At 45.0% G+C, this 12672-nt stretch overlaps 1 protein-coding gene across 1 annotated transcript in view; it reads left to right on the top strand.

Moving 5' to 3' along the window:
* The window catches only part of LOC138076483 (nmrA-like family domain-containing protein 1), a 20080-nt gene extending 8812 nt beyond the window's left edge, over nucleotides 1-11268 (top strand). The window contains exons 3-5 of the mRNA XM_068968672.1: nucleotides 1-126; nucleotides 6355-6545; nucleotides 11089-11268. The exon at nucleotides 1-126 is cut by the window's left edge and continues 124 nt beyond it. Coding sequence (XP_068824773.1) covers nucleotides 1-126; nucleotides 6355-6545; nucleotides 11089-11268 — 497 coding nt within the window. The remainder of the gene's footprint in view (nucleotides 127-6354; nucleotides 6546-11088) is intronic.
* The last annotated feature ends 1404 nt before the right edge of the window (nucleotides 11269-12672 follow it).

Below are 12672 nucleotides of genomic sequence, written 5' to 3'. Positions count from 1 at the left end.
AGGTGGAGGAGTATTTCTGGTCCATTGGCGTTCCCATGACCAGCGTCCGAGTGGCAGCTTACTTTGAAAACTTTCTTGGCCCACTGAAGCCAGTGAAGGCCTCTGATGGAGATTACTACACCCTGGGTACGTGGAGGGTTGTAGTGAAACTGCCCGGACACCAGCTTTCCCCCTGCCCAGCCCCCTATTCCCCTCCTTCCTCTCTCTGCATGCCATCCGAGTGCTCGCTGTGTGGTTGGCTCTGGGTGAAGTGCTGACGGGGCCCAATGTTGTTCTAGATTTCCCGGGGAGCTGGATCTTGGGCTGGAAGCACCAAGGATTACACTTCCTGTCTCATCCAGCTGACACTCCTCATAGAAGCAGTGAGCCATGTGGCCTCAGGCCTCAGTTTCCTCATGTCTAAGAGGAAAGTTGGACAAGATGACTTTCCCTTCTAGCTCATCTCCCTGCCCTTCTGTGGCTACAGGGAACACATTCTCTTGACCTGGATCTCAGGGTCAGAATCCTGAGAGGGTCCATGGCCATACCACCCTGAATGCACCCGAGCTTGTCTGATCTCAGAAGCTAAGCAGGGTCGGGCTGGTTAGTACTTGGATGGGAGAATCCTGAGAGAGACAGTGACTCCCTGGGAACGGGTTTCCAGCCCTGCCTGCAGAGTCTGGTTCCATAAGTCTGGTCTGGGGCCTGCAAGACTATAGTTCTAACCAGGACTCCCGATAATTCCAGTGCTGCCAGTCCACTGGCCAGCACTCCCCTGCCCTTTGGGAACATTTTCTTTGCCCATAGTCCAGGGTGGCTCTGTTGAATGGAGGGAGTGTGAGAGAATCAGTGACTGCAAGTCAGTCATTCTTCCCTGGCACATAATTAAGACTTGTCAGGGACGTAACTAGTGGCAAAGCAGATCTGAGCTGGAGCCTGGAGCACCTGGCGCATGTCACAGATGACTCGGGAAATAGTTCAGCAAGTGACCAGATAAGTGTGTAGGTGTGATACACCTCCTCACCGCCCTTCCCTTCTTCCTATGCCTCTACCAGATTTCAGAAGCCGCACACATGACATTTCTCAGGTTCTAAGCTAGGATATTATAATCTATGAATTAGACTGGCCCTAGGTGAAGAGGTGATGCTTTAAACTTCTGCTGGTACCCAGTCCCATTTGAGCTCCCCACGTTTGTAAAAGGAAATGGCACCCCACTCCTGTACTCTTGCCTGGAGAATCCCATGGATGGAGGAGCCTGGTGGGCTACAGTCCAAAGAGTCGGACAGGACAGCGACTTCACTTTCACTTTCATTTTCTTTCATGTTTGTAAAACCCAGCCTCAGGTATCCCTGAGCCTCATCCTCTCCCTTCTGTTAAGCGCCGCCCCCTCCATAGGGAATAGCTCCCTGCCACCACCCCCCGCCCCCCCTGCGCCTGCCCACACACACACCATAGGGAATATCGAACATTTACTGAGGACTTACTGGGTGTTTGGTGTGTTTCATAGATGGGGAAACTGAGGCACAGATGGATTAGATTAACTTTGCCAAGATCAATAGTAAGGTAGAACCAGAACTTGAACTCTGGTAATCTGACTCCAGAACCATACTCTTTTAATGGAAAAAAAAAAAAAATTTTTTTTTTTTTTTGGTCACACCATGAGGCAAGTGTGATCTTAGTTCCCCAACCAGGGATTGAAATCATGCCCCCTGCGGTGGAATTGTAGAGTCTTAACCACTGTACCACCAGAGAATTCCAGAACCATATATATATATATTTTTTTCAGTCAATAAGAAATTTACTTATTTTAAAAAAATCCAAATGCCAGCATTGTCCAGAAAAATTTAACAGGTTTATTTATAATTGTTATAAAGTTGAACTGCTAAAACTTGTTCACTGAAACATTCTGACATTCATTAATACTTTATGTCCTGCATTTATATTAAAATATTCACACACAAATGAAAATGGAAAAACTGCCAGTACCTGATTTCAGTCCCCTATTTTTCCACTTGCAATCATATACTTAGGTAACTTTTGACCCCATGGGAAAAAAAAAATCTAACGTTCAGAACTATCAGTAGCAGGAAGAAGATAATTTTTTTTTTTTTTTAAAGAATGAAATGTTTACCATCTTAGTGGGTTCTTAAGCACGTTCTCCACATATGCGGCATGCTAGCTCATGTCTTATGGCATAACTGTTAAACGTTTGGCATAGATAGCACACAGGTTCAGTTCAGTTCAGTTGCTCAGTCATGTCCGACTCTTTGCGACCCCATGAATCGCAGCATGCCAGGCCTCCCTGTCCATCACCATCTCCTGGAGTTCACTCAGACTCACGTCCATCGAGTCTGTGATGCCATCCAGCCATCTCATCCTCGGTCGTCCCCTTCTCCTCCTGCCCCCAATCCCTCCCAGCATCAGAGTCTTTTCCAATGAGTCAACTCTTTGCATGAGGTGGCCAAAGTACTGGAGTTTCAGCTTTAGCATCATTCCTTTTGAAGAAATCCCAGGGTTGATCTCCTTCAGAATGGACTGGTTGGATCTCCTTGCAGTCCAAGGGACCCTTAAGAGTCTTCTCTAACACCACAATTCAAAAGCATCAATTCTTCAGCACTCAGCCTTCTTCACAGTCCAACTCTCACATCCATACATGACCACAGGAAAAACCATAGCCTTGACTAGACGGACCTTAGTCGGCAAAGTAATGTCTCTGCTTTTGAATATACTATCTAGGCTGGTCGCAACTTTTCTTCCAAGGAGTAAGCGTCTTTTAATTTCATGGCTGCAGTCACCATCTGCAGTGATCTTGGAGCCCAGAAAAATAAAGTCTGACACTGTTTCCACTGTTTCCCCATCCATTTCCCATGAAGTGATGGGACCAGATGCCATGATCTTCGTTTTCTGAATGTTGAGTTTTAAGCCAACTTTTTCACTCTCCACTTTCACTTTCATCAAGAGGCTTTTTAGTTCCTCTTCACTTTCTGCCATACGGGTGGTGTCATTTGCAGTTCTGAGGTTATTGAGATTTCTCCCGGCAATCTTGATTCCAGCTTGTGTTTCTTCTAGTCCAGCGTTTCTCATGATGTACTCTACATATAAGTTAAATAAGCAGGGTGACAATATACAGCCTTGACGCACTCCTTTTCCTATTTGGAACCAGTCTGTTGTTCCATGTCCAGTTCTAACTGTTGCTTCTTGACCTGCATACAGATTTCTCAAGAGACAGGTCAGGTGGTCTGGTATTCCCATCTCTTTCAGAATTTTCCACAGTTGATTGTGATCCACACAGTCAAAGGCTTTGGCATAGTCAATAAAGCAGAAATAGATGTTTTTCTGGAACTCTCTTGCTTTTTCGATGATCCAGCGGATGTTGGCAATTTGATTTCTGGTTCCTCTGCCTTTTCTAAAACTAGCTTGAACATCAGGGAGTTCACGGTTCATGTATTGCTGAAGCCTGGGTTGGAGAATTTTGAGCATTACTTTACCAGCATGTGAGGTGAGCACACAGGTTAGTGTCTTCAAAAAGGCCAACAAGATAGGCCTCAGTTGCCTTCTGCAAAGCACCAATAACTGCACTCTGGAAGCGCAGATCTGTTTTGAAGTCCTGAGCGATTTCCCACACCAGATGCTGGAAGGGGAGTTTGCGAAGTTCAGTGGACTTCTGATAACGTCTAATTTCACGGAGGCCTGTAAAGATGAGGTTTGTTCACTCCTCCAGTAGAGGGCGCATTCTTGGGAGCAGCTTTTGTAGTGAGTTGCTTCCTCGGTCAAAGAAGATAATGGCACCCCACTCCAGTACTCTTGCCTGGAAAATCCATGGACGGAGGAGCCTGGTAGGCTGCAGTTCATGGGGTTGCTAAGAGTCGGACATGACTGAGCGACTTCACTTTCACTTTTCTCTTTCGTGCATTGGAGAAGGAAATGGCAACCCACTCCAGTGTTCTTGCCTGGAGAATCCCAGGGACAGCGGAGCCCGGTGGGCTGCCGTCTCTGGGGTCACACAGAGTCGGACACGACTGGAGTGACTTAGCAGCAGCAGCAGCTTCCTCGGTGCTTTACCGCTGGTTGATTTGCCTACATACGAGCCATGGTATAGAGACCTCCTTACTTAACCCTTTCTCCTTTGGCTGGAGCTAAGTGAGCTAGAGGTGACGCTGGCCGGCTGCGAACAGAATTCTTTTTGGTAAAGAACCATATTCTTTACCACTGTCCCTTAGCACCTTTTAAACTCAGCCCAAGAACTTCAATCTTCAAATAAAAGCAAACCTCAGAGTCAGAATAGACTTCATTCTGAATGCCTCAAAAACAGAGACTGCTTTTTTACAATTATAATGTATAATTTATTTAGAATATAATTTATTTATATTCATAAATTTATATATATTATAATTATAATTTGTTTATAATTTACTTACATTCATAAATTTATATTTTATAATTATTTGTTTATAATTTATTCATATTTATAAATTTATATATATTATAATTGTAACTTATGCAGAGGAATGAGCAGACATTTTGCCTATGCAGATATCAGGTAGGAGGTTAATTTTGCTGCAAAAAGACAAACTGTGACGTTTAGTTCCTGGCTGGTAAACCTTAAGTCACTTTTACACTGGACTGGAATTCAGAGACCTTGACTCTTGTCCTGGCCTGTTGTTTCCTAACTGAAAGGCACTGGGTGAGTCAATAGACTTAGATTCTTCAGTTTAAAAAATGGCAGTGCTGGGGCTAGATCGTGTCCACATTGGGTTCCAGTCTCAGGAGTGTGGGCTTCCGGGAATCTGTGAGAGGCTATGCCCACCTGTAAGAAGGGCACAGAATTTGGTGTGATGGATGAGGGCTTGAGTTCTCTTCTGCTGCTTGCTGGCTGAGTAACTCAGGCAACTCCCTGATTTTGCTATGTTTCAAGGCTGTTTTGAGGATGAAACCAGCCAATATGTTTGCTAACTGATTCATTCAATAAATATTTGAAGGCCTCCTACGTGCCAATGACTTAGTTCACTTTACTGGGGATTCAGTAATAAACCACTCAAAGCAGACAAAGGTCTGCCCTCATTAAGCTCATATTCTGGTCGAGGAGGTGGATGGCAGAGAAGCATAATAGAGAAGTAAAACATATTATATGTTAGAAAGCGATAAGTGCTCTAAAAAAATAAGGCTCAGTAAAGTGTATGTGGAGTGGTAGCAGTAAGCGTGGTATGTGAAATTTAAATTAGGTGATTGGTGGGCTTTGAGAAGGTGACATCTGAGCAACTTCTGATAGAAGTAACTAACTGGCTTTGTGAATATTCAGGGGAAGACATTTTCAGGCAGACAGAACAGACAGTGTATTTGGATCAGGGCAGGTTGGGGGCTTAGGGAGAGGGGAGTAGGAGGTGAGGCTGGAGCTAGTAAAGGGTCTGGTCCTGTAAGTCATGGTTTTTCTCCTGAGAGACACAGAGAGCCATTGAAGGGGTCTGGGCAGATATGACATGAGCTAACTTTAGTTTTTACAGAATCACTCTGACTTTTGTGTTGAAAAGAGCCCGTGGAAAGGCAAGAGTGGAATTGGAAATAAGGGGCCCAACTTTGCAATAATCCAAGTCAGAGATGGTAGTGTCTTTGTTGTTCAGCCGCTGAGTTGTGTCTGATTCTGCGACCCCACAGACTACAGCACACCAAGCTTCCCTGTCCTTTGCTGTCTCCCAGAGTTTGCTCAGATTCATGTGCATTGAATTGGTGATGCCATCTAACCATCTCACCCTCTGCCGCCCTCTTCTTCTCCTGCCCTCAATCTTCCCCAACATCAGAGTCTTTTAGACTCTCATCAGAAGAGTTAGCTCTTCTTAGATGGTGGCTTAGGCTAGGGTAATGCCAGTGAGGATGGCGAGAAGTCTTCAAATTCTGGACACTATGAATACGACTACAAAAAAAAATGGATCTGGGGTGGGAGACAAATGTCAAGGTTGACTCTAAGATTTTTAACTTGAGAAACTGGAATCATAGAGTTGCCATTAACTGAGAAGGAAGTCTGTAGCAGAAGCAGGTTGTCCAGGAATTCATTCTGGGGCACAGTGAGTTTCTAATGTCTATTAAACATTCAAGTAAGGATATTGAGTAGGACATGGGGCAAATGCATCTGGAGCTGAACAGAGATATTGGGCTTTTTGCACAGAAGATGCTTAGTAAATGGTAGTTTTTTTTTTTAATCAATACCCAGGTATTATGATATTTTCTCAAACAAACCTTATAACTGCATAGATGGTAGCGACTCAGTGTTACATGGTGCTCCCATACCTTTTGTTTAACTGGTTGATTAATTAAGATTGATGGGACCTACCAAGGATGTGATGTAATTAGCTCTTTTTATCTTTTTATTTTTTAAACTAGCACTGCCTATGGGGGATGTACCAATGGATGGTATCTCAGTTGCGGATATTGGAGCCGCTGTCTGCAGCATCTTTAATTCTCCAGAGGAGTTTGTGGGCAAGGCCGTGGGTCTCAGTGCAGAAGCGCTGACTATACAGCAGTATGCTGATGTTCTGTCCAAGAGTTTGGGGAAAGAAGTCCGAGACGCAAAGGTGAGTTTCTAAGAAACATAAACATGATCACAAGAGGTCACATCCCACTAACTTACAAATTCTGGGAGACTTTTCACAGATTTGGGCAGGGTTGAGCTGAGGCTGTTGGAAGAAATTGGAGAGGATTCCTGTTCTATGAATCTGTCTTCATCTGTTGGTGCATCTGAATCCTACCCTTAAGACTTTATTGCTTTGGCTTCAGGTTAATCAGCTTATTAAAGTACAATTCCTTTTGGGTGGAAAGAACTTAGACTCTGAAGACCAAGGTACAACATTCTCATATATACCAACCTACCCTCCCCTCCCAGGGACTCATTGCTGATCAGGCCAGTGTGCCAGAGTTGGCCAGCATCAGGCAAGGCACTTAGCCTTTCTGAGCTGTGGCCTCCTCATTTACAAAGTGGATGAGAGCATCTACCTGGGGAGTTTTGTGAAAATTAGGGTATATTTAGAGAGCTTAGCTTAGTGTTTGGCATATAACAAGCATATCTCAAGGACCTGTTATATACCTGGTGCTACCTCTGAGGACGTCAGAGCAGAGTTGGGGTGAAAATTCTCACTCACATGAAGTCACAGTGGTCAGACAAGAGCAGAGCACTGTGGTGCTTGACTGTGTTGCCCACACTCTCTGCTCTATGGGCGGTCAGAGAGGGTAGGAGAAGGCTTCACCGAAGAAGTAGCTTTGAGGTGGTCCTTGAGTCTGGGCAAGACTGCGAATGGGTGGAGGGAGCAATAGAGCTGGCCTAAGTTCTAGAATCAACAGGAATGAACCGGAGGCAGTCTAGGGAAGTGAGCAAGTCCCGGCTCTGCCCTTATCCCTCTGGGGACTCTTGGAAAGTTACTTAACTTCTCCATGGTTGTGTGTGCGTGTTCAGTCATGTCTGACTCTTTGCGACCCCCTGGACTGTAGCCCGCCAGGTTCCTCTGTCCATGGGGATTCCCCAGGCAAGAATATTGGAGTGGGTTGCCTTTCCCTTCTCCAGGGGATTTTCCTGACCCAGGGATGGAACCCATGTCTCCTGAGTTTCCTGCATTGGCAGGTGGATTCTTTACCACTGAGCCACCTGGGAAGCAGACTTAACCTCTCCAGCCTCCCTTTGTTCATATGTTAAAGAAGATTATTACACCTGCCATAGGCTTGTTGCGAGGATGTGGTGAGTCCCATGTGGGAAAGGCTAGCATTGGGTCTGGCATTTAGTAAGCCCTCGATAACTAACTGGGTTGGAATGGCCTGGGCTTGAGTGTGGCCACAATAGACCTTTTATAGAGAAGTGAGGGCAATGGTTCATCCTGAGTGCTTCCAGACATTTCTCCAAGCAGCTCTTGTCAGAGGATGGAGCGAGAAGAGTGTTTGTGAGAAGGAAGTGTGCGTCTGTGTGTGCCTGGCCTGGACACTGTTGCAGCTGAAAGGAGGACCCTCCCTCCCCTCAAGCTGGCAGGCATCAACTAGCGCGGCTCTTTGCCTCTCCTGGCTGCTGTTCTCCCCTCTGTGAAAGGACAGTGTAGTCTGGATGGTTTCTCAGGCTCTGCCCAGCACTGACATTTCTCCAGAGTAGAGAGAGTCCCTTCCTCTTTACAGAGTTGAGTCTGCTTTTGCAAATTAGGATTGATTGGAACACACGCACACTTTTGTGTATTGCCTCTGGCTGGTTTCAGGATACATTGGTAGATCTGAGTAGCTGTGACAGAGACCATATGGCCCGAAAGCCTTAAATATTTATATCTGGCCCTTCAAGAGTAAGTTTGGTGAACCCTGCTCTAGAATGTTTCCTAGAGTTAGGGGCAGAGGGTTGATTCTCATTTTCATCTGCAGCTCTTGGGCCAGTGAATCTTGGGAGGCTATCTAGACTCCCAGTTCACCTCAGGTACTGGCCCTGTGTGGAGGCTGACAGATATTTTGAGGAGAAAACTATTGTAGGTATCAATCCAGCTATAAAACCACATTTGGGGATCTCACTGAAAACCACTCAAATTTCATGGAGAAAATGTTACTCCCAAGCCCAAGAAGTCACCACTCATTCAAAAGATGGACTTATGAGAACATCTGCAAAGTCATCTATCCCTGGGTCCAAATTTACTATTTAGTGACTGACCCCTCTCCCAGTGCTTTGCGTTTGGGTCTTGTATTCGTTTTGTCTGTGGGGTCTGAACTCTGTAAAGAAGAAGGGGCTGCTGCTGCTAAGTCGCTTCAGTCGTGTCCGACTCTGTGCGACCCCATAGACGGCAGCCCATCAGGCTCCCCCGTCCCTGGGACTCTCCAGTCAAGAACACTGGAGTGGGTTGCCATTTCCTTCTCCAATGCATGAAAGTGAAACGTGAAAGTGAAGTCGCTCAGTCGTGTCTGACTCTTCTCGACCCCATGGTCTGCAGCCCACCAGGCTCCTCCGTCCATGGAATTTTCCAGGCAAGAGTACTGGAGTGGGTTGCCATTGTCTTCTCTGACAGAAGAAGGGGAGGAAGGTGAACAATGTGGGCGTATGGTGTGTGTGCATTCATTTCAGAGTACTGGGTAGACATTGTTTGGGATGGCTCAGGATTGTCCAAGCATCTCTCAGTCACATAATAGGTTTCTGACGGCTCTGGGTATAACAAGTTGTTTCACAATGCAGCAGAAACTTCTCTGGCACACAGAATTTTATGGGATTAGAAACTGGAAGTTTTACAGAATGGTTAATGCTGTTCTTAGAAACTAGTTTGACTTAAAGCCACTGGTGCTGGTCTGGAGTAGAAAAAGGCGTACAGGCTGCGGTACTCTGGGGAAGGATGCATGTGGCCACAAGGTGGCGCTCCAGCCCTGGCAGTCTGACTTACCCTGTCTGTTCAGAAGGTCGCTGTTTGCTTAATTACTTCATGACTACCCCCTCACCCCCAACCCCACTCCTGAACTCCCCAGAATAAACTCCCATCAGAAACTCTGATCTGGCTGAAACTGCCTGTCTAACTCCAAAAGGGACACTATTTTCTCAGAAAAGTGAGACACAACAGAGCAAATCTCTTTTCTTCAAAAACCTGCAGAAAAGAATCCCTTATTTTCCTGAGGAATATTAGTTACCAAAGTTACAGGATGAGACAGTAACCCAAGGAGACAGACATTTTAGAAGTAGTCTTCCATGCTTCTTTGATAATGTTCTATTTTCAAACTCACTAAAATTTAAAAATGTTTTCTGATTTCAAAAATTATAAATGCTTATGGCAGAAAATACAGAAAATTATTTTAAAAAAGAATATAAAAGTCACATTGTTTAATCTATCAGAGGTAGTAACTGTTAAGATTTGTACATTTTCTTCTAGTCTTTTTCCAATATATATATAATAAAATTACAATAACATGCTAAGTACCATTTTGGATCTGGCTTTTTCACTTGACATTAAATTATGAGCATATATTTCTATTCAACTTTTAAAAAAATATTGACTGCATGATATTTCTAGTGTAGATAGATGTACCATAGTTACCATAGTTTATTTTACCATTCCTCTATTTTTTGGATATGCAGATTGTTCTTGATTTTTCATTATTATAAATGGCATGACAGTCATTGTTTTATATGAGTTTGCACCTGTTTCATTATTCTAAGACCAGATAGAGGTTAGAGTTTTCTGAGCGAGGTTAGAGTTTATTGCTGGAGGCTAAAGACTGATTATACTGGATCCAATAGTTAGAAATGTTCTTAATGGGAATCCCATGGTGGTCCAGTGGTTAGGGCTCTGAGCTTCTCCTGAAGTGGGCAAGATTTTGATCCCTGGTCAGGGAACTAAGATTCTACATACCATGTGGTGTGGCCAAAAAAAAGAAGAAGAAAGAAAGAAATGGTCTTAGTTGATGCAGATGGCGTCACTATGGATCCACTTAATGTCAGAAGGGTTTTGCAGAGGGTGACAGAGGGTGGCTCAGTGGGTATGTGATGAGCAGTGTTTGTTGGGCCTGGCTCTGGCAGAGGCTGCATGGCTGAAATTCAGATGTTTGTTTCCCATCAGGAGGGAAGGATGGAGAATCTAGTGCCTTGATGCTTCATGGAGGGCTTGATGGGTTGAAGATCTCAAAGGAATGCTGAGGAATCCCAGGAGGAAATGTATATAAAAACCAGTCAGATAAAGGGGCTATACACCCATGGTACCTTATCCCAAGTGCTTGTGGCCAGAAACAATTCAGCTTTCAGAATCTTTCAGCTTTTAGATGGGTTATGTCTACACACACTATGTAACCACCATCAGGGGCTGGGGCAGGACCCTATAAGCAAACATATCAATATCTCTGCAGAGAAAGACAGGGAAATTTCCACTAAACAGGATGAAGACTATAAATAACTTCTCATAAGTTTAGATAAGGTTTTGCCCCTAAATTAGTTCAGAAAAGTCAGTATGTTGCCAAACTGCCCATGAAAAAAACTTCAGTGTTTCTTGGGTCTTGGGATTAGGCGAAAGAACTGTGGATTTGTATCATTATGAAGGTGAACAAGTTCATCTCCAACTGTTTTAAATGAGGGCTATAACATTTCCTGTTGTTTCTTTTCTTTCTTTCTTTTTAACTTGTTCTTAAAAGATCACCCCAGAGGCTTACCAGAAGCTGGAATTTCCAGGAGCAAAGGAAATGGCCAACATGTGTCGTTTCTATCAAATGAAGCCAGACCGTGACATCAAGCTCACCCACCAACTGAATCCCAAAGTCAAAAGCTTCAGCCAGTTCATCTCAGAGAACCAGGCAGCCTTGAAGAGCTCCTAAACTGTTCACACAGGCCTCTGAGAACACAGTTCTTCCTCCCAGATCCTGGTCTTCCCTAGAGCACTAAATCTATGTTTATAGAACAGATAGCTTAGAATACAGTTGTTATACCCTGAAGGCTTCCCTGGGTTGGGAATGGGGCAGGGGCGGGGGTGGGGGCGGGCGGTAGGACACGCAGAGCTGATTGACGCAGTAATTGACCCACATGTAATGTTCCAGCTGCTCATAAACATGGCACACCTGTCAGGTTAAGTGAGAAACTCCCAGCCTGCCACCCTTTGTAGTTCTGTCTTCCCAACAGCCAGGCTGCCTTGGAAGTCTCTGGCCTGAGCAACTTGGAGCTCCTTCCCTCTCACAAATCAGTGGGGATGGGGAGACCCTCAGCTCTCTCCTTCATAAGTGACCTTAAGGCCCGTCTCTGGAACTCCCCTAGAAAACTCCAGTTTTTTCAAGCGCGTTGTCACTTCTCCGTGAGGTTTTAAGTGATTTTAATTTTCTTAAAAATCTTTGTAGAGGGTTTTCTGGGGAACTCAGTGTTCAGTGAACAAGTGTTGGAAATTCAGTTTTGCTTCAAGGTTGGAAGCTCGTCTCTGATTCAGTCATTAAATCAGCTGTTGAATCATCACTCAGTTACTCGTCTTTTCATTCACCCACCCCTCATTTATCCATCCCACAGCTTTCTTTTCAGCGCTGGCACCAATGGTACGTCTGTAGGCCTTGCTCCCCTCCTGTTTTCTTATTGGCGTGGTCCACTCTCCAGAGGCTGCCATGGCCCCTTTTCAGTTTGTGCCTGGGTTTGTGTCATGCCAGGGCAAGAGCGGGGCTATGTCACTACTTAGCAATAGGTGAAGCCCAGAGCCTCTGCAGTGTGTAAAGTCCAGGAGCTTGAGACAATGTCTGGCAGAAGGTGGTAAAGTGGAAAAAGAGGTGATGGAAGTGCCCCCAGGGTGTCCTTTCCTGTTTCTGGCTTAGCATTTTTCTATCCCATATTGTAATTGTCTTACTTAATAGCCTTCCTCTTGGCTGTGAGAGACTTGGACCCCTTTTTACCCCAGCACCTGGGACATGGTAGGCAATCAATAAATGTTGATTGACTAAATGTGTGAATAAAGTTAACTGATCATACCGTTACAAGAAAAGGGAAATGAATAGGTGCATGGGTTGGAGAGTGGTGAGAACCAGCAACTGATACTTAAAGCGCAAGAGGCTGTCCGCATCCGGGAGAGGGCCTGACCCCTACTACTCTGGGGCAAGTAGTGGATGGGGCCGAGCAAGGGCAGGGTGGCGGTGCCTGTGTGAAAGAACACAGTGGCCTGGGACCTGGCTCAGAAGAGGACGCTCAGCAATGCCAAACGTCAGCCTATCTGTCTCTTAAGGCATCCAGTGGTGTTTGTTGAAAATGAT

Source organism: Capricornis sumatraensis, chromosome 1, assembly GCF_032405125.1.
Source record: "Capricornis sumatraensis isolate serow.1 chromosome 1, serow.2, whole genome shotgun sequence".
Lineage (NCBI taxonomy): Eukaryota > Metazoa > Chordata > Mammalia > Artiodactyla > Bovidae > Capricornis > Capricornis sumatraensis.
Note: the sequence above shows the minus strand (reverse complement) of the source record. Positions and strands in the feature narration are given on the sequence as shown.